A 24,544-nucleotide genomic window follows, 5' to 3' on the forward strand; every position below is an offset into this window, starting at 1 on the left:
CGCAGCCCGCGGCTGGGGCCCTTTAAGAGCGTGTCAGTGCCCGTGCCCCTCGGTGAGGTGACACAGCCCGCTCCAGCCCGCGGGAACCATCCAGACGCTTCCCGCAGCATCGTTATCGCTCTCCGCTCGTAGAGAACGAGTGGGGTGGTTTCCCTCACGTCCTGTGTTTGGTGTCGGTGTTGGTTTGCTTTTGACGTCACGCTCGGTAGTACCCAGCCGCTGGCAACGTGAGTTAGCGTTCGTGACTACATGCAGGGACTAAATACTGATGATTTGAGATCAAAGTACAAAACTTCCTTGCAACTAACGCTTAAAAGAACAAAACAATACAACACGAGACCCTTACTGTATAGAAAATGCCTATCTTGTTTCAATAGAAATGAGAACTTTTCTTCATGTGCCCCACTGGAGATGGAGATAAATCTTGACTGTGGAAATCTTGAAGCACTATAATCATACATCTTTTCTAACTTTTGTGTTGCAGGTTGAAGCGTGCATTGCAGTCACTGCTACAGATGCGTGAAATTTGCTGTTGCATAGCTATGTCTTAAACCGAAGGTGTCCTCATTTTTGATGTCCCCTTCTGAATGTGGTAGGATATACCTAGTCATAGCCAGGGAAATATTTGATCATGGGTCATCTCCTGAGATAGGTAAACAGAATGCAATATATTTTGAGCTATTTGGCTGTTTTGGGGTGGATTTTTTCTAATTACGTCACAAAAATAAGCATCTTGTTTACTGTATGTTGACTCTTGCAGAGAAAAACAGTTCATCCTGTTGTGCTGGCAAGAATTTTGCCCTTCTTTGATTTACGTAAAGGTTACGTGGTAACTGATGGCTTTCTTCTCTGGGCACTTTTATGTTTAGGTGGTTTCTACATGTTATGACCTTGCAGAATGTAAGACTGAATGTGTTTGTAGTGCTTTGCATTCCATATTCCATTTTTCAGGTGATCTCCCAAATAATGGTCACAGACTAAAATTTGTAGCTATTTAACACTAGATTGCAGTGATTTTTAAATTGCTTTGAAAGTAGAGGAAACTTACTGTCACAGAAGTGTAGATTAAATTATAGTGAAAACATTGTCATAAATTCATCATCATCTGCAATACTGAAAATGCCTGAGAGGTGTCGTATCCTAGTTTACTGGGACAGAATTTTAGAGTTGGTTTTGTGTTCAGGAGAACTGCAGTTCTGTAAGGACCACAACACTCTCTTGGGAGCAGGTGATAAGACACTTTGTTACAGTTTTCAGCAAGCACTGGTGTGTGGTGATCAAGGTCTGTAGCAGTTTTGAGATAAACAAGCGCAGAGGCTGAGGGAAGCGGAAGCCAAAGGTAATTGACCCCAGGCTGACCAATGAATATTAGTCCATGCCATAAATGTCACGCTTGCTATAAACTGGGGAGCTGGCTGGGAATGGCCCTCCTTCGATGGCTGTCATATCATGAGAGTCTTCTGGTCTGCAGTCCTACCCCTGAGGCCTGCTGCCCCGCTGTATTGGCTGAGTATAACTCTGTACTGTGTATTAATACTGTTACTAATACTTGTTTTTCTTATTTATTAAATCTTTTTATATTTCGACCCATGGATCTCCTTTCTTTTTCCCCAATTCCCCTTCCTGGGTAAGGGAGGAGTAATCAGTTGATAGAACAACTGTCTAAACTGTGACATGTAGCTTTGTATCCTTTCCAAATAGGTACAGGGTCTGTCAGCGCAAATGTGGTAGCAGTTGTGGTAGCAAATGCTGGCATTAGGGATGGGGGTTTGCGTGGAGGAGTTTGCATACATGGCCTGCTGTTACTGCAGAGTAACGATGAAGCTGTCGCCTGTCTTTGTTGCAGTGCAAGACTGGGGGCTTGAGTTTCAGCTCTTTATTTTCTTTAAAATTGTAAGTTCATTGACTCATAGTTGTTTAAATGTAATGATTGACATATCATATTATGCTTTTGTGTTGCATAACTGGATTGATCAGAGCTGACCAATTTTTTCCAAGCTGTGAGTCAAGTGTTGTTTTTGGGAACGATCTTGAGGCCATACACAGTGCTTTCTGGAGTCATGCAGCTCCTTATGTAAAGAAACTAGCCTGTACTGTCTCCTTAAAAGATATTTAAGGTCATTTCCCCTGGCTAGAATTGATTGCGACTGCTATTTGTATAGTTCTGGATTAGGGATTAAAGAAGTTTTACAAAGAATTATATTTTTAATTTTTGAAACAAAGTTTTATAAAGCTGGGGGCCTACACATCTTAAAAGTTGTAACTGAGATGGGAAGTAAAGCATTTTATTGCAGAGTTAATGTAAATACTGTAGATTTACCAAGAAAGTAAATAATACTCTTAAAAGTTGCTCAAAGTTTCAATATGTTGGTATATAGAAAGTGAACTTGTGGGTTACATGCTATATGGAAGATAACAGACATCAGGGACACAACTGAAAAGCTGTACGTTTTTTCTTTTTGAACAGCTACACAGAAAGGATATTCTAGAAAAGTGAAGTCGGAAGATCTCTGTGATCAAGAGAAGCATAAACATGTTGTGCTGGGGAAATGCATCTTTTGGACAGCTTGGATTGGGTGGAATTGATGAAGAGATTGTTTTAGAACCCCGAAAAAGTGACTTTTTCTTAAATAAAAGAGTCAGAGATGTAGGATGTGGACTGAGGCATACTGTTTTTGTCCTGGATGATGGGACTGTTTATACATGTGGATGTAATGATCTAGGACAACTCGGGCATGAAAAAGCCAGGAAAAGACCCGGTAAGTTTGGAAATAATGAACTGTGGAGAGTACATGGAATTGTGCATGTATTTTTTTGTTTAATTATGCTACATCAAACCCAGGACTGCCAATGTCTGTGCATGTGCTGAACTATATGCACGGCAGTTCTTCCAAGAATGGGCATATTTTTAACTTGAAAAGCATTCCTTTGCTTGGGTTGCATCTTGTGACGGTTGGAAACAACCAACTGTGAAACATGGCTGTCCCCTCGTATTTTTGTGGGCTGTGCAGCTGGACAGTGCCACTAATTTTTATCTCCAGCGTGGAATCAGTTTACCTAAAGCTGTGAGAGACTCAGTAGCTGTTTTTAATATCAAGAGGAGGTCACCTGCTTCAATACATGGATTATCAGTGTACTATATGCATGGGGTTGGCTGCTGTAATACGGTCCAAATGAATATTTGGCGTACCATAGTTGAGAAACGTGCTGTGTGCTTTCAGTCATCTAATACGTGATGCAGAGCAGGTCTGATTAAAGCAGTGTTCTTCTTCTTTTTTTTTTTTTTAAAGAACTAAAAATAAAACTTTTGATAAAAGAATTTTCAGCATATGCAGTGCCACAGAAAGAGGATTTGAAAAAGCCTAAAGGATGCAATGTAAAACTTCTTTTTTCCTTCTATCTGTCTTATATGTGTGTTTCTGCCTCCTGCTAGTGCAGTTCTATAGCAGAAATGGGTAAACATCTTGCAGGGACTGCAGAGGAGTGTGCACATGGGCTCCCTTCAGACCTGTGCATGTGAGTCATCTGCGTGCTACTGAGAGAAACAGAACAGTGCTTCTGACAGTACTTACAGCATAACGCAGCCAAACTGAAAAGGCTTACTAAGAGTTTATTCTAATCACTGCTGTAGCGATTTTACAAGTTACTTGGCACAGTAATTGTTACAGATATTTAAAATGGAACTGAGGTTTTATGCAGTATTTCAGTAGTCCTCTTCTATTCAGAGTTTCGGATTTGGTTCCAAGTAAAGATTTTTTGTGTAGTTGATACATAACTTTTAAAACTAATTTGGACTTCTGTTGGCAAACAGTAAATAGGTATGAAAACTGACAAACTTGAACCCTGTGCAAACATCTGCTTCATGAACATGAATAGAGACTCAGCTTGTCAACCTAACTCTGAATACTTGTTACTCACTTTGAAAAATGATGCTGAATTGTCCTTTAAATCTAAAAGTTATAGTAAAAATACTTGACTTAGTATTTTTTTTAAAACAGCCTTATATGAGCTTTTGTATGTAATGGACAAACACCTACTATAATTTATTTTTTTTTTAACATGCTCAGACACAGCAGTCATGAGGATTGTAATCTCCTTCCTATTTTTTCTTTCATCTGGAGATTACTGACAACACTGTTGAATGTTCTGTTGTGAAGTTGTTGCATTAGGATAACTTTCCTTGCACAGTCTAAAGAGGCTCGGTATACTTACACTCAAAAGAGAGCATCCACCCGTTTGCATTTTAATTGACTGAAGATAATTTTGTCACTGACTGCGTGTCTTTGCCACCTTTGCCACTCTTTAGCTGTGCCTTCCCTTCTTCCTCCCCACAAAGCTCTGCTTGCCATAGGGATTGTGTGAATGTTCCTTAATCCATATTAGGCCAAGCCAGCCTGGCCAGTTTAGCAGCTGGTGAAGACAGTCTGAGCTAATCTGCGCGCTGTTGCCTGAACTGGAGAGTGCTTACATGACCTCTTCCATTGGCAGAGCTGCGGAGGCCAGAGTGGGCTGAATTGGGGTCATAACCTCTTTAATCAGACCAGCTGTTTAAAAAAAATGAACAAAGGTCTGCTGCCTGTGTTACTTTATTTTGGGCACTGAGTGCCTGTTGTGTTGCAGTTGCTGTTTGCTGCTGTTTCAAAACCGACTTAGGCTACGCTGGGCTGTGTTTACAGCGTGTGTTACATTGATGATGCACAGGCTTTTTCAGTGGGGTGCCTTTCTGAGGCAGGAAGAGAATTCCTGTGTAAAATGTCCAAGCAGGCTCTTATTTAAGGGGACTGTTGAAAATTCCAGCCTTAATGACAGGCCCTGATGATTTTTCTCCACTTTACTGTTGCTGAAATGAAAATATGAGACTTCTGATCGCAAATCATAAGCGCGAAAACAAACTTTGAGCTTTTCCAAATGTGTTTAAAGGTATTGATGCAGGCTACTGGAAGAAAATCACAGATATTTCAGTGTTTGCTTTTCAGAGACATGCACTGTATAGCTAGAAAAAAATGACTCTTTAGTATCTGTTTCTACAGTATTTTGCATTATAAAGAGGACTTTGTGTAGCTCACTGCAAAATCACTAGCTTTAGTCTTTAATTTGCCCTGCCTTGTTTTGCAGGCTTTTTTGTTAATAATGAATAGGTGAATTTAATTTGCTGTGGTGGAATGTTTTCCTCTTACATAATGTCTACACGTGTAGTCATTTGACAGTAATCTATTTGACCTTAATGTTAATTGAGTTTCTGCACTCATTTTCGGATGACAAGATTAGAAGGAACCATCGTGATCAAGCAGCAGTTCTTGTGTGTGTATTGCTCCAGTACGGTTGTTGTTTGGTTACTTGCCGTGTCAGATTCAACCTACTTCTCCTAGAATAGCATGCTTGTAATTTTAAGTAAAGGATTTTTTGGCAGACTTCTGGGCTTACTTCTGTGTCATTTCAGTTGATATCTTAGCACTGAGTATAGCTGTCTTGAACAACATTAGCTTGTGATTAGCTTTTTTGGTTTTTTTCTAAACAACTCTCTTTTTTTTCCCTCTTTTTTTTTAGAGCATGTTGGTGCACTGGATGCCCAAAATATTGTAGCTGTATCGTGTGGAGAAGCCCACACTCTTGCATTAAATGACAAGGGTCAGGTATATGCTTGGGGTCTGGCTACTGATGGACAGCTTGGCTTGCCAGGAACAGAGGAATGCATCAGAGTGCCCAGGTTAACAATAACTAGTATATAATAAGGGTTTTGTGTTTAAATCACATTGGCTAAGCTATTTTGCTGTTATAATTAAAAACACACATTAGAAAGTGTACTTTAGCTATGGCACTTGCATGCTATACGCAGTTTCCTTTCTCAAAGTGAGAAGTGTGTATTGGGTTTGCTTGGTTTGATTTGTTTTCTTTTTTAATAGTCATCTGCTAAGAATGAGAATTATGTTGGAAAAGTAGGATGGGTATTTTAAGAATGTAAATAGGGATTGATAACTGAGAAGTTAGAGAAGTAAAATGTTAAACTTTCAAAACCTGTTGTGTGAGTACATTTGAAGAAGGTACATTTGCTGTCTGAACTTCGTACTTCAGTTTTCACGCTGAGGCTTTTTAGCTGTGGTCAAATAATAAACCTGGTTATAAAAATGAATACTAGGCAGATTCACTTGCCTGTTCTCACAATTCGGTAAGCACTTTGGCTGGCTGAAGTGCAGCTTTTTACCGTGATGAATAGGTTCACGGAAATCAGTGGAACTGTCTGTAGCAGTAAGTTTGTGTGTTTGCAAGCTTTTTTCCAATTTTAATTTTACATAGGGAAAAAAACCACACAAAAGTAACAATTCCCTGAAACATTGGTGATCTATAACTTTGTAATGGCTGTGACATATGTATAAATATGAAAGATACAAATAATTCAAAAGTTACTTATTTTATGTATCAAATTTAAAAGCCCACAGGCCTTTTATAAACTCCTGGGTTTTTTTCATCCAAAGCTGAAAGCATACTAGATTTAATGCACATTTGTACACATTTGCAACGTCTTTATAATATTAGGCAATACTTAATAGCTCCGTAAATGGAAATTTTGTTTAAAGTTAATGTTGGTAGAGGTGAAAAATTGAGTGTTTGAATTTTAACAGAGTAATTCGGTCTTTAATACTGATATGAAGAAGATTGTAAAACCTTTTTTCGTTTGGAAACTAGAAAGTAAGAATCTTTCTTCATGCATCTGGTATTCATTTCCTCCATTCAGCTGTGTGACATCTCCTTCCTAGCACGTGTACCTCCCTTCATTATCGTCTTTTACTGACTTTGTTTTGAAAATAAGACAGAACCCATCCTTGAACGTGTTAGAAAAGAAGCTGTTTTGACTTGAGACTTTACTAAATAACTTCTGATTAAAGTTAGGATATTTAAATTAGTTTCATATTCACATCAGTGAAAAGGATTCACTTTTTGTGTATTACCCTCTGGTGTGACTTTATATTTCATACCATGATGTAGTAGGTTAATTCTTTCTGTTTTTCTTCCCCCAACAGAAATATTAAAAGCTTATCAGAGATCCAAATAGTTCAAGTTGCTTGTGGTTATTATCACTCAATAGCACTCTCAAAAGGTAAGCCAAGTTCTTCTGAAGTTTTGTGTAATTTCTTAACGGGTAATTCTAAAGGTTTCAACACATTTTCTTTTTTTAAAAAGGAATTTTTTTTAAAGCATACTAGCACTTAATGCAGATGAGATTTCAGGTTGGTAGAAGTGTAATGTAATGATGGAAGCCTGAAATTAAATAAACAGATGCACAAACAAATGTGGTGTTCTGCTTTTTTCTTATGCTCTTTTGCTTTTTATCATCTTTTATATAGGTTCCTTCTTTAATTCATTTTTGTTTCTCTCTTTATTTATTCTTTCTTTCTTAATTTATTTATTAATTCTTTCGTCCCGTGTCTTTTTCATCTTGCTAGCGTGCTGCTTTGTCACCGCTCTATTTTAACCTGTAACTTAAGTTACTAAGGTTTGCAGGCAACGACTTCCTTGTCTGCTTTTTAGTTGCAAAGCTTCTGCTTTTCTGTTGCAAAGCTTCTGTTTTGTTGGTGCTTCTGTAGTTAAAACATAACTTCACATTATAAACCACCTTTGGAAATGTTCAAATATATCTTCAAAATCTTGTTGGGGCTAGTTGGTTTAGCTGTCCAGAAGTGAATATGGATTTGAATTTGCTGCTTGTTTGCTTCGTGATGACAAAGGAAGAGCTGTGGCCAGAACTTCCATTTGTTAGAAGTGGCTGCTGGACGGGGTTATTGGAAACCTGGAAACTCAAAACAAAAATTCCAGGAAGATTATCAAGTTTGATAGTGTTTCTTAACAATGTGTGGTTAAAATATAAACTAAGCTGTGGGGAGGGAGGTGTTAATTGTATGCTGAATGATTTTTTTTTTCTTTAAATATAATAGTTTATACTGATTGTATGTGCTTTGATTCTGTGTGTCTTTTCATGGACTCACATTGAGTATTTTCTGTGCCATTGTGTATTTCCAGGTGTCTTTACCATTATAACCTAGTGAGATGCCTTTGTTTTCAGGACAGGCAGACAGAGATTTACAGATAACTCTTTGCTTGGGGTTAAGATGAGCAGTAGAATGTGGGGAGCATCAGAATTACGTTGTTAAGCATTCTGTCGGTCAAAGGTGCAAGAATATAATAGGAGTTTGTAATTTAAAATACACTCAGTGTTTGAAATAGTTAAAAGCTTCAAGTACATTATCAGTATACACACAGGGTGTTCTTTTGTGGTGGATTTTTTTTCCCACTTATTGTAAGAGACTTCTGCAGAAATGCTTGCAGTGTAGCAAGGTCAGTCACAGTTACAGCCTTAAAAATAGGCTCACACAGGGAGGAAAATGGTATGAATTTTCTTGAATCGGGCATTTTGAGAGGAGTATTTTTAGATCTGTGTATGGGATATTGATCAGGTGGATTAATTCATATGATTATAAATTACTGGTGTAGGATTTCTTGGGTGTTAGGAAGATTGTTTTGTATAGAATAGTGGTGCGGTGGGGTTTTTTTTTTCCTCTCTGGTTGGTTTTGGTTTGGGTTTTTTGGTTGTTGTTTAAATAAATAAGTAAAATCTGGGAGACCTGCACGGGTTTCATTGTTTTCCATCTTGATAAAAACTGTAATTTGAAAGGTGGAAGTAGGAGAGACATAGGAAACATTACTGCTTGAAGGTAACATTACTGTTTGAAATGTATCGCATCAGCAAAAGCAAAATATCTTTGTGATTACATGTTGACCTTTGGGATAGTAAATACCTTGGTAAAATGTTGGTTGTTCAGTAGAACACTTTCTCTCAGAGGCGGTCTTAACATAAATAATTCTCCGATTTGTGATTCTTCAAAATGTGTTTTTTCTTTAGGAAGCATAAAGTTCAGAATGTGATTTCATGCCTTAGTGGCCATATCATTAATTTAATATGTTAAAATTTAAAATATATGTCATTTAAGTTGTATGTGAAAATTAGGTATGTTACGGTATGAAAGCTTAAATGAGGCTTGTGATTGGAAATTGGAAATTTTTGCGTATCCAGTGTGCAACTTCAGGATCTCTGCATACAAATACCTGCAGTAGTGGAACTCCCAATGGAACAGCATCTTGCTTTGTAACAACCAAACTGAACTTACTGACCACTTAAAACAGGAGTGCGGTTTTGAGGGTTTTGAATGTGATGTAAGTGCTGGCAGTCTGATTAAATATTTGAGCTGAATGTCTGCAAATTACATGAGAATGCTTAGCTTCAAAAGTCAGTAATTTGTATGCATTTTCAAGCTCAAATGTATTTGAAGAGTAACTAACTTTCAGATTTTCTTACAGTAAATAAACCTTATATAATTAAACTATATTGATTGTAGTTCTTGTTTATTTTATTTTTCCTTCAAACAGGAAGTGAAGTGTTTTCCTGGGGACAAAATAAATACGGCCAGCTGGGCTTAGGTTACGAGTATAAAAAACAAAACTCACCACAGGTGATTAAATCTCTGCTGGGAATCCCTTTTGCACAGATTGCAGCAGGAGGAGCTCATAGTTTCGTACTAACTCTTTCTGGAGCCATTTTTGGATGGGGACGCAACAAATTTGGGCAGCTAGGTCTTAATGATGATAATGGTAAGTAAACATTACTTAAGTAAAATTTCATGCTGAAGGTTTTGGTTTGTAAATGTAAAGACAGCAATATTCCTAGAGAAGGAGCAGACAGACCAAACCTCTGCTGAATTATGTTTTTCCCCTCAGCTGTTTTGTAGTGTTATGCTGAAATTCTGGCCTCCTTGACTTGTTTTCTTTCCCTGTTCTAATTTTTTCTGTGGCTTCAACTTTCTGGATGGGGTTGAATTAAGATACTGTTCAGTAGTTACAGTTTGAACTGAATTTTAGGTAGGTGAAATTGCTTGACAAAGCCAATAATCTATCAAAACTGATTAACTGCTGTTAGTAGACACACCTGAGGAATCTTCATTGTTTTTCTGCCATGGAGGCATCTGCCTTCTCTAGGCCACTTTTGGTAATCATTCATGACTGTTGGCTAAACATTTCCAAAATTTCCTCTTCTCGGATCTTGATACCCGTTGACAAATTTAAGCAAGTAGTTACGTTAGGCAAACACTTTCTTCTTTGATAGTTGTATGTTACATGCACACTGTCGGGACACAGGAATCCAAGGTGGGAGTAGATGCTATCAGATTCCTGCAATACACAGTTTAGTATAGAATAATTTAGAACTAGTGTAATGAATTCAGATTTTCTCATTGGTTCATTGTTCTCAACACCATTGAAAAGAAAAATGCATTGCAGTTCAACTATGTATCTGGATTAATGCTTTAAATCTAGTCACACCCATGTAATAAGAAAATTACATTTTTAGAAATGAAGTTTTCATGGGAGACTTCATTTACTTCTACATATTCTTTAGGATATGTATTACCCCAGTTTTTAAATAGCATCACTTCTCAGTAAAATCCCTTTCTTATGTCTTGATAGGGTGTCTCCCAGGCATCTTAGTGTACCTGACAAATTTTAAGACATTAGCATTAACATTTTTGAAAATTGCCTTTGTGGAAATAGATGCAAAGTTGACTTGTTCTGCCAACAGAGGGAAGTTAGTTGTGCTTCCTAACTATCTAGTGATCCATTCTATTATATGTCTAAGCAACCTACTGCTGTATTAAACCTTTCAGACAGGTATGTTCCTACGCTGCTAAAGTCACTGAGAACTCAGAAGGTTGTTCATATATGTTGTGGAGAAGATCATACTGCTGCCCTTACAAAGGTACGGTATTTAAAGATACGTTTATGCTTTGATTTTTGAATGTTTTCAGGAGAAGTTGCTACCTAAATAGGAAATAGTAAAAAAAAAAAATAAAAATCCTCACATAGTTTCTTCAGAGTTGATTGGATGAAGTTGAGGAAACACTGGAAGAATGGTTAAATTGTTTTTAAAAAGCTTACCAAATACAAGACATCTTTCAGTAGTTTTAAATTTTTGACAGATTTGGTGAAATTTAGCATACAGAATACAGCATTTTTGATTTGACAGTGCATGTTGCGTTTTTACAGTTGTGCAGATACTGAAATTTACATTAGTGTGCTCTTAAAGAGATTTGCTGTTCTGTGACTGCAGTGCCTCTAACATTCCTGTTATTACTGATCGGACCAAGTTAATTTTTGCTGGGAGGATTGGCGTGTGTGGTTGTTGGAAATTTTCCCAGTGAATTGCTGTTGTGGTGGGTTGACTTTAGCTGAATGCCAGGTGCATACCAAGCTTCTCTGTCACTCCCCCTCCTCAAGTATGATGGGTCAAGATAAGGACAGGGAGAGATCGCTCACCAATTACTGTCACAGGCAAAAAAAAGACTCGACTTGGGGAAATCAATTTATTGCCAATCAAAAGTGAGAGTAGGGTAATGAGAAATAAGAACAAATATTGAAACACCTTCTGTCATCCCTCCCTTCTTCTTGGGCTCAACTTCGCTCCTGGCTTCTCTACCCTCCTCCCTTCCCAGTGGCGTGGGGGGACTGGGGGTTGTGGTCAGTTCATCACATGTCCCTGCCACTCCTTCCTCCTCACTCTCCCATCCTCTTCTCTCCTGTCTATGGAGACAGTCCTCCATGAACTTCTCCAACTGAGCCCTTCCCATGGGCTGCAGTTCTTCATGAACTGCTCCAGTGTGGGTCCCTTCCATGCAGTATAGTCCTTCAGGAACACACTGTGCCAGCATGGGTCCTCCATGGGTCCACAGTTCCTGCCAGGACCCTGTTCCAGTATGGGCTTCCCATGGGGTCACAGCCTCCTTTGTGCATCCACCTGCTCTGGTGTGGGGTCTTCCACAGGCTGCAGGTAGATATCTGCTTCACTGACAACCTCCAATGGGCTGCAGGGGCTCAGCCTGTCTCACCATGGTCTTCACCACGGACTGCAGGGGAATATGCACTGGTGCCTGGAGCCGCCTCCTCCCCGTCCTTCCTTACTGACCTTGGTGTCTGCAGAGTTGTTTCTCTCGCATATGCTCACTACTCTCTCTGTTGCACAGCAGCTATTTATGTACTGTTGGCAAACCAAGAGAAGAAATGGAAGATTTACGTAATCCACCAGTAGATGTGTAGTGTGAGACTCTGTGAAAAGCTGGTCGTTTATTTCAAGGGCGATTTTGGGAAAAAAGCATGTATTGTGTTGGTGTGCCACGTACTTTACTTTCTGTGTTTCAATAGTTGGATTAGACTTCAACATTTAGGTATAAATCAGTATATATTAACATTTTGATGTTTCCTGTTGTTGATCGCTCTCAATAGAATGTATCAATTTATAAACAGAATCTTACTAATCTTACTGCTAGCAGTAGAAAACAATTCTGGCTGATCAAGATTTGGGCAGGTGACTAAAGTGACCATTCATTTCACATCTGAATCTGTTGAATTCAGAATATTGCTGTAGAAGGCATTAGAATTTTGGAAGTAATGATTTTTTTGTTTTATTTCTGAAGAACAACAATCTCTGTTTATTTACCTTTGGAAAACGTGTGAGGTTTTTTTTAATGAGAGAGTTTGAATTTTCACACTGCAGCAAGTGAAAAGTTGCTTTGAAGAATATGATCTAAATGTGGTCATACTTTTGTTGTTTGTACATGCTTAATTCTTTGCAGTGAAAGGAAAAGACTGTTCACAAACAGTTGCTTTTTGTCCTAAAAGATTAACTCGCTTTGGCTGAAAAAAAATGTGGCAACTTTGCAATCCTGAAACTGATATTGATGTACTGTGCAAGGTTAGGGAAATATAGAATGTAAAGAAAACAGCGATCTTTAACTTGCATTCTAAATGTTTTTCCCTTAACATATAGAAATTAACCTAAAACTTGCTGTAAAGCTGATGGACTCAATTAAGATACTGAATTTACTGTAAATGTTTCTACAAATTGTCACCGATTTGTGTAACTCCATGATAGGCCTTGAAGAACGAGGGGTCTTGATTTATATCTTTTGTAGACAACACCACGCATACGTGCGAGCATTCTTCAAGGCCTTCTAAGGTTCAGCAAAACCTGTCACTGTTTATCCTGACTCAGTGAATGAGGCTGTTGGTTTTTCTCAGCGGACGCTGCCATTTTAACTATGATTTTCAGCAGATCTCCAGTCTGATGCAGAGTAGAATTGAAAGAAACAGCTTTACCATTTCAAAGCATTTGAAAATGGAAAGTTTCAAACTTGTTGTAAGGTAAGTTGTATAACTTCTGAAAATGTTTCAAGATTTAACATTCTTCCATGAAAGTTTTTGGTTAATTTCTTGATTAAATTAATCAGAAACATTTTTAAAAATATTACTTGCCTTACAACAATGTAGACATTTTCTGGTTTCTTATGCTTTCAAATAATGAAGCTGACTGTTTCAGTCGTACTCTGCATCATCTGCCTGAGGAGGGCACCCTCCTGTTTGATAATTACTGTAAGATTTATTTTCAGAATTGAAAAGCCAAAGTATACTTTTTTAATAGCGTGAGTTCACATACTGCTGTAGTTCATCAAGAAAACTGGAAAAGAGGAAAAGCAAACATTAGTGTCTATTAATGACACAAGTTAATGGCAGGACAATTGTATAATAATGTGGAAGATACAAGAATGTGGTTTAACATGAATAAGGTAATACTTAATAGCTGTGCCACGTAACTGCAGTTAACGTGTGACCCCTCTGTGCTCTCTTGTGCATGTGTATTTTCTCTCCTTGCAATTCTAAAATCATCAGAAAAGGAAATTCATTAAACTTCTATTTCTGTTACGTTTCTTGTTTTGAAATACATAATAATTTTGATGCAAGTAATTTATTTCTTTAGGAAGGTGGGGTTTTTACATTTGGAGCTGGAGGCTATGGTCAGTTGGGTCATAACTCTACCAGCCATGAGATAAACCCAAGGAAAGTTTTTGAACTTATGGGAAGTGTTGTCACGCAGATCACTTGTGGCAGGTAAGGTTTATTCTGTGCTAGCGTTATGAATCTTATATTATTTTGTATTAAACTTCATATATGTTGGAATATGAAGTGTTTTGGTTGTTTTCTTCCCCTCTGTGGTTAGAGAAGACAAGGTGGTCTCTAACAAAAGATATTTGGAGACCTTACTGGGATTTAAAAAACATTCAGTAGAAGATAATCTGAAGGAAGCTATACTAGTTGAGAGGCTCTGATTTTCTAAACTGAAAGTGTGAATAATCAGTGTGAAATGTTCGGGTGTTGTTTGTTGCTGTTACTTTGTCATTTCCTATTGACAAACAAGTGTGTTTGGGGAGGTACATGAACGTCACTGAGGAGAAGTGTAAAATTTTCAAACGTTACTTTTTTTTTCCCCTGAAATACCTGTAATAGTATATGGCACTTCAGTTCCTAATCAGTTTTTATTGTCTATATTATAATAGCACCAAAGAAATTGAAAAAAAATCCAGCACACATTAAAATGCTTTTGTCCATAGGATTGAATTCTAAGAACACAAAATGAGGGAGGCAAAATATTATTTTTTTAAGAGATGGGCACACTTTTTTTTGTTTGGGTTAAAGAATATGTAAAAATAAACCTGTCTTTCTAGCAGTTTGGTTGACATTGAGTAGACCCATTCCACTGGTTTATGTAAATTCAATACTGGTTCTTCTCAGGCTCATGCGAGGAGAGAGTGCATCTAGAGTTGAGAGGATGGGAGGGGAAAGGAGATGCAGCCGATCTGGTAGAAACTTCAAATTTCTGAATGTCTAGAGATATGCTCTAAAGGTCAGACTGTGGCTAAGCAGGGGTTCAAGGCAGAACCTGGCATCTCTGTTCCATGAACTTTTCCGTAAGAATGGAATATTGCCCGTTGGAGTATAAATGGAGTATTGCCAGTGGCAGTGAATTGCCAGTAGATCCATGGAGTGTTTGATACTGCGGGACCCTTACTGTAGCTTTTAACACAATTTGTTGTCTGGCCTGCACAAAGCCTAGTCGTAATGCTTAGGTTTCTGTTACTGAATTTTGTTTGCCCTAGGCAGCACACTACTGCGTTTGTTCCTTCATCTGGAAGAATTTACTCTTTTGGACTTGGAGGTAATGGGCAATTAGGTACAGGAACAACCAGTAATAGGAAAAGTCCCTTCACAGTAAAAGGAAACTGGCTTCCTTATAGTACTCAATGCCTTGTAACCACAGGTAAGTAACATCTGGCATATTTTACTTCTTGGGTTCCTGTTCCTTTATAGTGTTTTACAGATCTCGAGATTTAAACTAAATATGGGCAATGATCGCTTTCTTTAAAACAGCTTTCACTGTGCTCTGTTCCCTGAAGTCTGTTTCTGCTGCTGGAAATACACGCTTACTTGTGCTTTTGAGTAAGGTCCTTTTGTTAGTGCTAGAGCTAAAGCTAGCGCTGTTAGCATTCACCTCAGTTAAAAGTTGAGTCACTATTGTATTGCAGAGATCTGCTCCAGCAAGGTTATGTAACAAAGGAACCTTTTTCTAATTCAATGTTGAGTGCAGTATCTTAAGGGTTTCTCAAATTCACATTTTTCACGGTTTCCTGTTTTTTTTTATTCCTATTGCAGACAGTGAGGAGTGTTACTGTGTAAAGAGAATTTTCTCTGGTGGGGACCAAAGTTTTGCACACTACTTTTATCCACAGGTAACAAATTAAGTATACTTTGGTTCCAAGGTATTTCAAGGTCAACTTTTAGTTCTTCTGATGTATTTTAAAAGACTTTCATATTGAAGGTGCAAAACTACATTGTAACGTTCGTTAGAGCAGTGTGGAAACACAAGACACTAAGGCAGTTTAGCAATTGGACAGCTTGGATCCAGTTACTGAGTGTTAGCTGTCAGTAAGCTCTTGAGACTTTGTGGCATAAGCTGTTTTCCTGAGGGATGGATGCATGCGCTTTTCCTTTCCTGAAGGAAAAGGTGATTAAATATTTGAGCTCTTCAGCCCTGCCTATCCCTCCTTAGTAACTCCTGACTGCAACTATGCTCTATTCTGCTCTCTAGCAATTTCACCCTACCATAGTGATGAGGAAACAAATGGAGCTTTCTGCTAAAAGTGATAGGTGATGATGTAGTTCGTTATGTGGTAGAGTTTTATGCCAAAACTCTAAAACTTAAGTTTTAAAAGGACAAGAATTGATCTGTTTAAATTCCAGTATGGGGGAAAAATATCTAGAAGGACTTCACAGTGAAGATTGCAATGTGGGAGTATGGTAGAAAGGAAAGGCTATTAGAGGATGAGTTGGGAGGAAAAAACAAGATAAAGATAAATGGCTGGATTTGTATAGGGAGTATTTCTAATCTAGTCCAACAGATGTTAGACCATAGGGATTAATAAAGCATCAAGAGTTGAGTATGTGGGGTGAAAACTAATCTGGACACTAAGGAAAAGAGATTTCAGTGGGAAATGTGTTTTGTTAAGAAAAACCGAGTACAGGTCAGGCTTGCAGCAACAAGCTGGCTTGGTCCCACAGCCTGTTCTGGTTATACAGAATTAACAGTTTTTCTGGTTTGGTTTTTTTTTAATTATTGTTTAATTCTGATTGAGTTATGGTAATTGTTTCTGTATCTGAGAGACGCTTGTTTAGCAGGTGTAGACTAGAGAAAAATTACTGCTAATACAGGTTCAGAGCTTATCTGTTACAACTCCTTTCTTAAGCTTTCTCATCACTGAAGTAGATTCTGACTGACTAGTTGAGGTGAACTGGAGACTGTATGAATGCAGTTACTGTGGCATTAGCAATAGATGAACTTTAGTGCTCCAAACGTACACCTCTAGTACTACTTAGTTTGGTAATTTGTACTGAATTCTTCTGAAGTTACGCGAGTGCTGTACTCCTGGGACTTGCATGTCTGTGCCAGTTGAGGGGTCTCAGCCAAAATCTGTTTGTTTTCTCAAGTTAATTTTTGGGCAGCTCAGTTCCCTGAGTTTTTTTTCACCGTGAGTTTAAATTATATTTCTGCTGGGCATAAGGGAAACAGCAAGAGGGTTTTTTATTCTGATCTTGTAGGGTGGCATCAGAAGTACTGATTTTTGACAGCGGCTAGTCATCATATTGAGTCAGCTATGTTTTCAGATTGCACACTCAGAAGATACAGGTTTTCTTTTACCATTTTAACCTTATTTTTGGTGCTATTTGCCATCTCTTTTTGAACCAGTGTTCCTACTCAGAACAGCGGTCTTAGTTCTGTTCCTCTTCACTCTTAGAAATGTGACTGAAATTCATTTGGTACGAGCAGCCCTTCAAAATGCAGCTCTTCTGATCATGCAGTAATGTTTGGGGAATTGAATAGTTCTTTATGCTCACAGCCTGGCATTGAGCTAACTAGTGCATAGTGACAAGGGAGAAGAGTTGCTTGCTACTCTTGTGTAAAACTTGTTTAGTGTTCATCTTCTAGAAAAGTACTTGTATGTTTAGGGAGTTTAGCATGAAGTAAGCTGTAGTGTAAATTAAGACACTAATCTATATGGTTTTAGTGCATGCTCTGCTTTCATAGTGAATGCAGAACTGCTGGAATATAGTAAATTTATCCATGGGCTTATTTCAAAGAGTCTGGCTAGGCAAATTGTCAGTCAATGAAGAGATAAAGAGCTCAACCACAGGATTGATTTTTCTGGAAATCAGTATTATGTGCCTGATTCTTTATGCTTTCTTTAAAATTTAGAACATGGTGCCGCCAGACGATTTTAGGTATCCTGACTTTCTGAAGCAGATCTGGACTGTGAACGAAACATTTATTCAAAGATTGCTGACTTTCCCATCCGGAAGACTTCCTGTAGAGATAGCTAAGTAAATGATGTTGAGAAAAGAAATTATCTTTCATAATTTTACATATGAACTGGGCATTAATGGAGTTTTGTACATGCGTAGCAATGCTATTTTTAATTACTGATTTTATTACGTGCAGAGCTTTTGCTGTGCTTTCATTGCCGTGCTTGTCAAGTAGTTTAGATCCTTTAGCGTGCGTCATCTCTGTCACAGTTTAGATGACTATACAAGATTAAATTAAGTATCTTGTTGCACATTGAAAAATGACAGTCCGTGAAAAGGAATATGAGAACAACTCAAAGATTATTGCTTCTACTTTAATAAAGGAGAATGAAAGGAAATTAAAAACAGATTGCAAGATTTGCTTTGATTTGAGCTGTCTTAAGCATTGAGTCTTGAACAGAGGTTTGATCTAGTGTTGCTTCGTCATGTTAAAGTCAGAGTTCCATCCTATGTACAATGTAATTTATTAGGGATTAAATACAGGGTTTTTTATCATAAATGCTAATTTGTAAAAAGAAAACAGAATAAATGTAACTTATTTCATATGAACAATTTCAGTGAAATTGATGGAACATTCTCCTCAGCTGGGTGCCTGAATGGGAGCTTTTTGGCTTTGAGGTAAGTGGTCAGGCTTTTAAACAAGTATTCCTATGAACAAAAATTAATGGTGATTACCTTTCAAATGTCTCTTGTTTCAACTGTAACATCGCCCCAGTGTTTCCTTATCTTACTGTTACTGTGATACCCCCAGTTCAACCTTCTAGATCCTTTACTGCCATAGGACTTGTCAGCTGGCCCAAATGCAGCATGTCTCCTACCAGTCTTTGGAAGTGTGTGCTGCCTGGCTGCTGCCATGTAAGCCAGCAAAACTCATTACTTCTCAGCCACAGGTTGTGTGTAAGTCAAGGGGAATATATTGCACAGGCTGGTTTAGATCCCAGTAGTTTTACAGAATTGTCTTACAGTTAGAGAATGTACTTTTTTCAGTTGCTTCAAATCATGTAAGAAATAGAAGTCTGATACTGTGCTCTCTCACATTTTAGTTTCTTAATAAGTAGGTCTGACAATTCAGCATGAAGAAAATACTTGTGTTGCCAAGAATACAAGATTCAGTCTTTTTCTCTGTTTGTTTGTTTGTTTTTCTTGCTGCAGCAATATTGATCATTACAAAACTAGCACTAGATTCTCAGGGGTTGATATGAATGCTGCTAGACTATTATTTCACAAACTTATACAGCCTGACCACGTTCATATATCACAACAGGTTTGTGCTGCATGTTTTCCTTATGTTTGGGATTATCTTTTGGTGTTAGACCTATCCAGAAATGCTGTTTTTATGCTTGCTCTGACCCTTTTAATTACTTTCTTCATATATCAACAGCAAATACATAACAACTGTGTTGCGTTGTGCCAGTTAGGTAACACATCAGCATATTTTGTGTCTGCAGTTTAGTATTTAATATACTGTCTTTTTTTTCTAAATGCATGATGGCCTAATTTAAACTCCTGATAATTTTCTAGATTATTTTTTATCTAGATGGGCATTTGTTTGAATTCACAGTTGCATTAGAATAAACTGATTTTTATGATGTGCTGTAGGTGGCAGCTAGTTTGGAAAAGAACCTTATTCCCAAATTGACCAGCTCCTTACCAGATGTTGAAGCTTTGAGGCTGTATCTCACCCTACCAGAATGCCCACTGATGAGCGATGCGAACAATTTCACAACGTTAGCTATTCCTTTTGGAACAGCTATTTTGAACTTAGAAAAAGCTCCTCTGAAAGTTCTTGGTAAGAAACTAAATTCTTTACTGTTAAAACTAAGGATCTCCACATGAAAATGTGTACAGGTTCCATCAGCGAAGACGTGATCTCAGCAACACCTGCTGTGTATTTACAGTTCTGTAGAATTCCCCACTGTGAACGTTAAGGGTTAACGTTGCTTGATGTGTAAGAAAATACCAACTCTGTTGCTTCTGGGTGAGTTAGCTGGCCATCTCTGAGTTCATCTGGTATTGTGATTTTTGGACTGATTCCATTCTGGAGGAGTTAAACTGTGTAGTGCACTGTATTTGATATGCGTCTTCGCACTTTGAAGTGAAAATTATGTGGTCAGACAGCTAACAAGCTCTAAGCAATTTACAGAAGTGTTGCAGAGCAGATGTTACATTGTTTTGACTATCCTGCCGGTTTTGTTTCTTCTGAGAGGTTCGTGTTTTCTCACTGATCCTAAGTTGTGATCTTAAAATATGCACCAGAGAATAGCTCTGTTATTTTAATTACTTCCTTGCACCTTCTTATTGTGACTCCTGTTACTGAAATTCAGCTTGGAGTTGAGTTTTCAGAATATTTCCTTTTTAATTGGTGTCTTTTTGAGAGGGTGCTTCCTGCCTCAGTTTTTTTGTGTAGCCCACCTCTTCTGGTGTTTGGTGGTTTTTGATGAGAATGAAGAACTTGTCTGCCGTAAAGAAAAGCAAGCTGATTATTTCTTTGAACTGTTGTACTCTGGTAACTGACAAGTATGCTTTTCTAGTTAAAAGGATAGAATAACATCATATTGTAGTGCCAAGTACTAAGTTTGTATGTTCACCATTTATTGACAGAAAATTGGTGGTCTGTACTTGAACCTCCATTGTTCCTCAAGATAGTGGAACTCTACAAGGATGTCGTAGTCCACCTCTTGAAGTTGTGCAAGATTGGCATTCCAGCTTCTGAAAGAAGAATACTTACCAATTTTCTGCACACAGCTTTCAGAGTTCTGGAAATACTGCACAGAGTACGTTTCCATCCATTTTAACCAATTACTTGTTTGTTTTTGTCAGCATCTGTGTACTGTGTAGTTGTGAAAAGAATTTAAGATATTAAAACGCTTTAAATCCTTAGACTTGCATCTACAGAGATATCTGTAGTTGTTCCATCTGAACCTCTGCACCATTGGAATTCTGGATTCCAACCTGACGTGGTGATAGAATTACCTCTTTTCAGCCTGACTCAGTCAATTCTGTCTGTGAGGGTACATTGGAAAGAACTGCCTCTTCCTGTTGAAATGGTAGCAGATAAGATCACAAATGGAAAATAAGAGCAAGCTGTATTTTGAACAAGAAAGATCCGCACAGTTTTACCAAGACAAATCCTTATTTTCTGAGTTGTGTATTCTGTTTGTTAGTATTGTAACTTAATTCATGAAAACTAATGAATTTATAAATTTTGAACAAAAACAGTCTAAATCATTTGGAGTAACCAGACTGTGCACATCACAGTGTATTATCTAATTGGTGCTGAGGTTTCCCTTCCACTCTGTGGTTTTTTTCCCCTCTGTAGCTTATTCTGGTCCTATGGCATTTTGTGTTTATAGGCTAAAAGAGCAATGTGGGCATTCCTTAAGGTTCTGGCTAAGTACTGTGTTTGTACAATCTAGCAAAATGGGCATAGGTGTCTAAATTGGATCTTTGTATGCTGTTTATAATGGCCCTTCTCCCCAGGCTGTTAGAAAGAATAGGAAAGACTCTGCTTTGAAAGTTGGAATTGGTACGGTTTGCTCAGCTTTTCTTTATTCTTTATGGACACCATCAAACTAAGGCTTAGAGTAAGACTGTTTAGTAACTATCTTGTGTTAGAAGTGCAAGATCTCCATTACAAATTCCCATAGGGAAAGCTATTGATATGTAATAAATTATTATTTTGCTGCCTTTAGATTTTTTTCTGTCACTGCTCAGGCTTGCAGTAGCTGTAAATCTAAACAGCTGAAATTGATCCCAAAATCTTAAAGCCTTCTGTGTAATTGTAGAACTGCAATGTGGCTTTCCTAAGTTCCTTTAAAAAAAAATAATCAAATTTGATTAACATGTAGCTACATTGTAGAAGTAGTTACATTTGTTGCTACTCTGCTGCCCGACTATATTAGTGTAGTCCTAATAATTACCTACTATGGACTAAAAGAAATGGAAGAAAATGGGGCGACATATCTGGGGTATTTAATGGATTCAGTATTGAGTGGTTTGGGGACAGTGGGGGAGATGTTTGTGAAAAGCAGGCTTAGATTATCTGGTTATGAAGACAAGATTGGGCATCTTGCCCTTTTGGCAGTTCACAGTGCTTATAGTCATTAGGAAAATAAGTGTGCGTTAGGGAAGTGTGAATACTTCTGGATTAAGATTAGACTGTAGAGCCAAGCCTTTATATAAAAGTTACTTTTCCATATCTCTCTCTTTTTCTATAATTAATGTTTTTAAATAAAAACTGTTCCTATGGTCGCAGGTAATATAGTATTCATACAGTAATTAAGAACAGAGTTCTTGAATCATAGGCCTTGAACTTGTGCACATACAGGAATAAGTATTGGTTCCATTGTACAGCTGGATATGGACGTTCATAACTGTTCTGTGACATGCCATGTTTCACAGTGGCAGCGCTGTATTGTGCAGTACTGTTTGCTCTGCTGATCTTATTTTCCTTTGCATCTTTGGAATTGTGGGTAATCCATGTATCCGTGTCTTTAACATTAATTTTTGCATTCTTCCAGGCACTTTTGTTTTTTCTAGAGTTTTTTAGTAGCTGGGTATCTGTGGCTGATATATCAGAAGCTTGAAAAACATGGAATATGTCCTTTTGAAAACTGTTAGACAATGTGCTAATGAAAACTAAATTGCACTTCTTCAGGTCAATGAAAGAGGACAAGTTATACAATATGACAGATTTTACATTCATGAGATACAAGATTTGATAGATATCAGAAATGACTATGTCAACTGGGTCCAGCAGCAGGTATTTGGAATGGTAAGTTGTGTTGGTTTTTGTTTGGGCTTTTTTTTGTGGGTTTTTCCCCCTCCCGTGCTTTGTTTTGGTTTTGTCCCTTTAGAGAAACCTGTGCATTCTCTAAATATGGGCACTTTCTTTTCATAAAAATATCTTCACAGATCACTGATGCTGAACTGCCTCATGTCAGGTACTAGCTAAGGAAGATTTGTTAAATAGGCATGCTTCGTGCAGGACTGGCGCTGTTAGTTGTCATTAAGATGTCAACATCTTCATCTGTCAATTTAAAAGTGATTTAAAATGCTGTCACTTGAAACTTGCCATGTTGAAAAAGTTAGGAAAGTGATAGTTCATCATAGGGAAACATCGAGAACAACCTGAATTGGTATGTAAGGTAGGTTCAGTCAATGAGAAAGCTGAAACTGTCTTGGAAAACTAAATCTAGAAGCATGATCAGGAGTTACAGGGGACAGATAACTAGCATAGTTTTCCACTTTGAGTATAGCAACAAGAACAGAAAGAATTAATTCCTGGATCTGTAAACAGAAGAGTGGTAAGTGGGAGTAAGTTAATGACTGTGCAGAGAGTTAGAGAGTTGGGTGAGATTTTGCAACACAGTTCTTTGACTTCTGCTTTGAAAGAATATTGAACAAGTTGTTATACTTTCTGTAGCCATCTAAATGTAATATTTTTGCAGCAGTACCCGGGAGGTCCTGTACACGGGAGAGCTACTTTTGCTGTGTTTTATGAACACAAAGCAGGCAATGCTGTCTGTCAAAGAATTAGAATTGCAGTGTGAAACAGCAAGAGACTGGGGAGCGTAAAGAAATAATGAGTCAGCCATGACAGACATTTGCTTCAGCCAGGCTTGTCTGAAAAAATAGCCGGTGCGTGTTGTAGGTTGGTGTTGGTAGCTAAGAGGGATGGTGTATGAAAATGAGATGTAGATGCTAGGGATAAGCATTTTAGGGCCTTGGAATTAGAGGCAGGTTGTATTTTTGGAGCAGTGAAGGGTATGCCAGTGAAGGGTACAGAAGTGGTGGAATTTAAAAGATTATGACCTTTACAACTATGCTTTAAATGCTGTAAGCAAACCCACATTGCACATGTTGTGATCAGAGAAGAAAGTACTGAATATAGGAAAATGAGGGCTGGAAAACTGCTTTGTAAGGAAAGTCTTATGCTCCATTTGTCGAAAGATTGAGCAGTTGCTTGACATTACAGAGAAAAGGCTAGATAGTGAATTTCCCTTTAATCATCACTGTTTCATCACATATGTGTGCAGTTTCAAGTTCAACAGAAAAAGTTATTTTGTTTTATTTTAGGACTGAAAGAAATTCCATGGCCTTAGATCTCCTTTGTAAATGGTTTTGACGGCCTTTTCCTGCCTTCATGTTTGCTAGTTTCCTGTGTTCTTGTTTTCAAAGTGCTAAGAAGCCCTACTTGCCTATTGAACCAGTAACAGCAAACCAGAATTCCTTTTGCTAGTGTAATTTTTATTGTTGTAACTTGAGGCAAAGCTGTTTGCTCGGATCCTTAATTAAAATTTGGAGGAGAAAAAATAGAGAAGAGAATCTCAGAAGTATTGGGAATATTCTCAGAGAGAAACTCTGAAGAAAAATACTTCTGTTCTTTCAACAACAGAAAAATGAGTTGGGGAAAAACTGAAGGTACTAAATAATGCGCTATTGATTTGAAGAGGTGTTATTGAGATGGCTGAGAAAAACAGTTTGAATTAGGAATAAATAATGGTAGATACAGTAGGAGTACAAACCTGCATAAATCTGTGACAAATGAGCCCCTCAAATCTGAGTTTTCCTGTAGAAATGAGGGATAGAGTTAGAAAGCAAAGTATTCTGAACATCGCTTTGTGAGCTATGGATGTGTCTGTATTTGACTTCTGAGTCTGATGTATAGTAAAGTTCAGAATTTAAGTTTGTCATTACCTTTTATTCTTTTCCTGGTGTCTGCCTGCTGGGTGAAAACAAACTCATTTTTCAGCAG

The 24,544-nt window shown here is 37.8% G+C and overlaps 1 protein-coding gene across 3 annotated transcripts in view; it reads left to right on the forward strand.

Annotated features, from left to right (window-relative positions):
• The first annotated feature begins 2,533 nt into the window (after positions 1-2,533).
• The window catches only part of HERC4 (HECT and RLD domain containing E3 ubiquitin protein ligase 4), a 32,631-nt gene continuing 10,620 nt past the window's right edge, over positions 2,534-24,544 (forward strand). For all 3 annotated transcript variants that reach the window (XM_010188488.1, XM_010188490.1, XM_010188489.1), the window contains exons 1-14: positions 2,534-2,759; positions 5,548-5,707; positions 7,020-7,096; positions 9,421-9,642; positions 10,710-10,801; positions 13,853-13,983; positions 15,030-15,190; positions 15,583-15,659; positions 17,681-17,805; positions 18,346-18,405; positions 18,940-19,051; positions 19,387-19,576; positions 20,389-20,561; positions 22,445-22,561. In XM_010188488.1, the coding sequence (XP_010186790.1) occupies positions 2,534-2,759; positions 5,548-5,707; positions 7,020-7,096; positions 9,421-9,642; positions 10,710-10,801; positions 13,853-13,983; positions 15,030-15,190; positions 15,583-15,659; positions 17,681-17,805; positions 18,346-18,405; positions 18,940-19,051; positions 19,387-19,576; positions 20,389-20,561; positions 22,445-22,561 (1,923 nt within the window). The remainder of the gene's footprint in view (positions 2,760-5,547; positions 5,708-7,019; positions 7,097-9,420; positions 9,643-10,709; positions 10,802-13,852; positions 13,984-15,029; positions 15,191-15,582; positions 15,660-17,680; positions 17,806-18,345; positions 18,406-18,939; positions 19,052-19,386; positions 19,577-20,388; positions 20,562-22,444; positions 22,562-24,544) is intronic.

The sequence above is a fragment of the Mesitornis unicolor genome, unplaced genomic scaffold, assembly GCF_000695765.1.
Source record: "Mesitornis unicolor isolate BGI_N332 unplaced genomic scaffold, ASM69576v1 scaffold34297, whole genome shotgun sequence".
Taxonomy (NCBI): Eukaryota; Metazoa; Chordata; class Aves; order Mesitornithiformes; family Mesitornithidae; genus Mesitornis; species Mesitornis unicolor.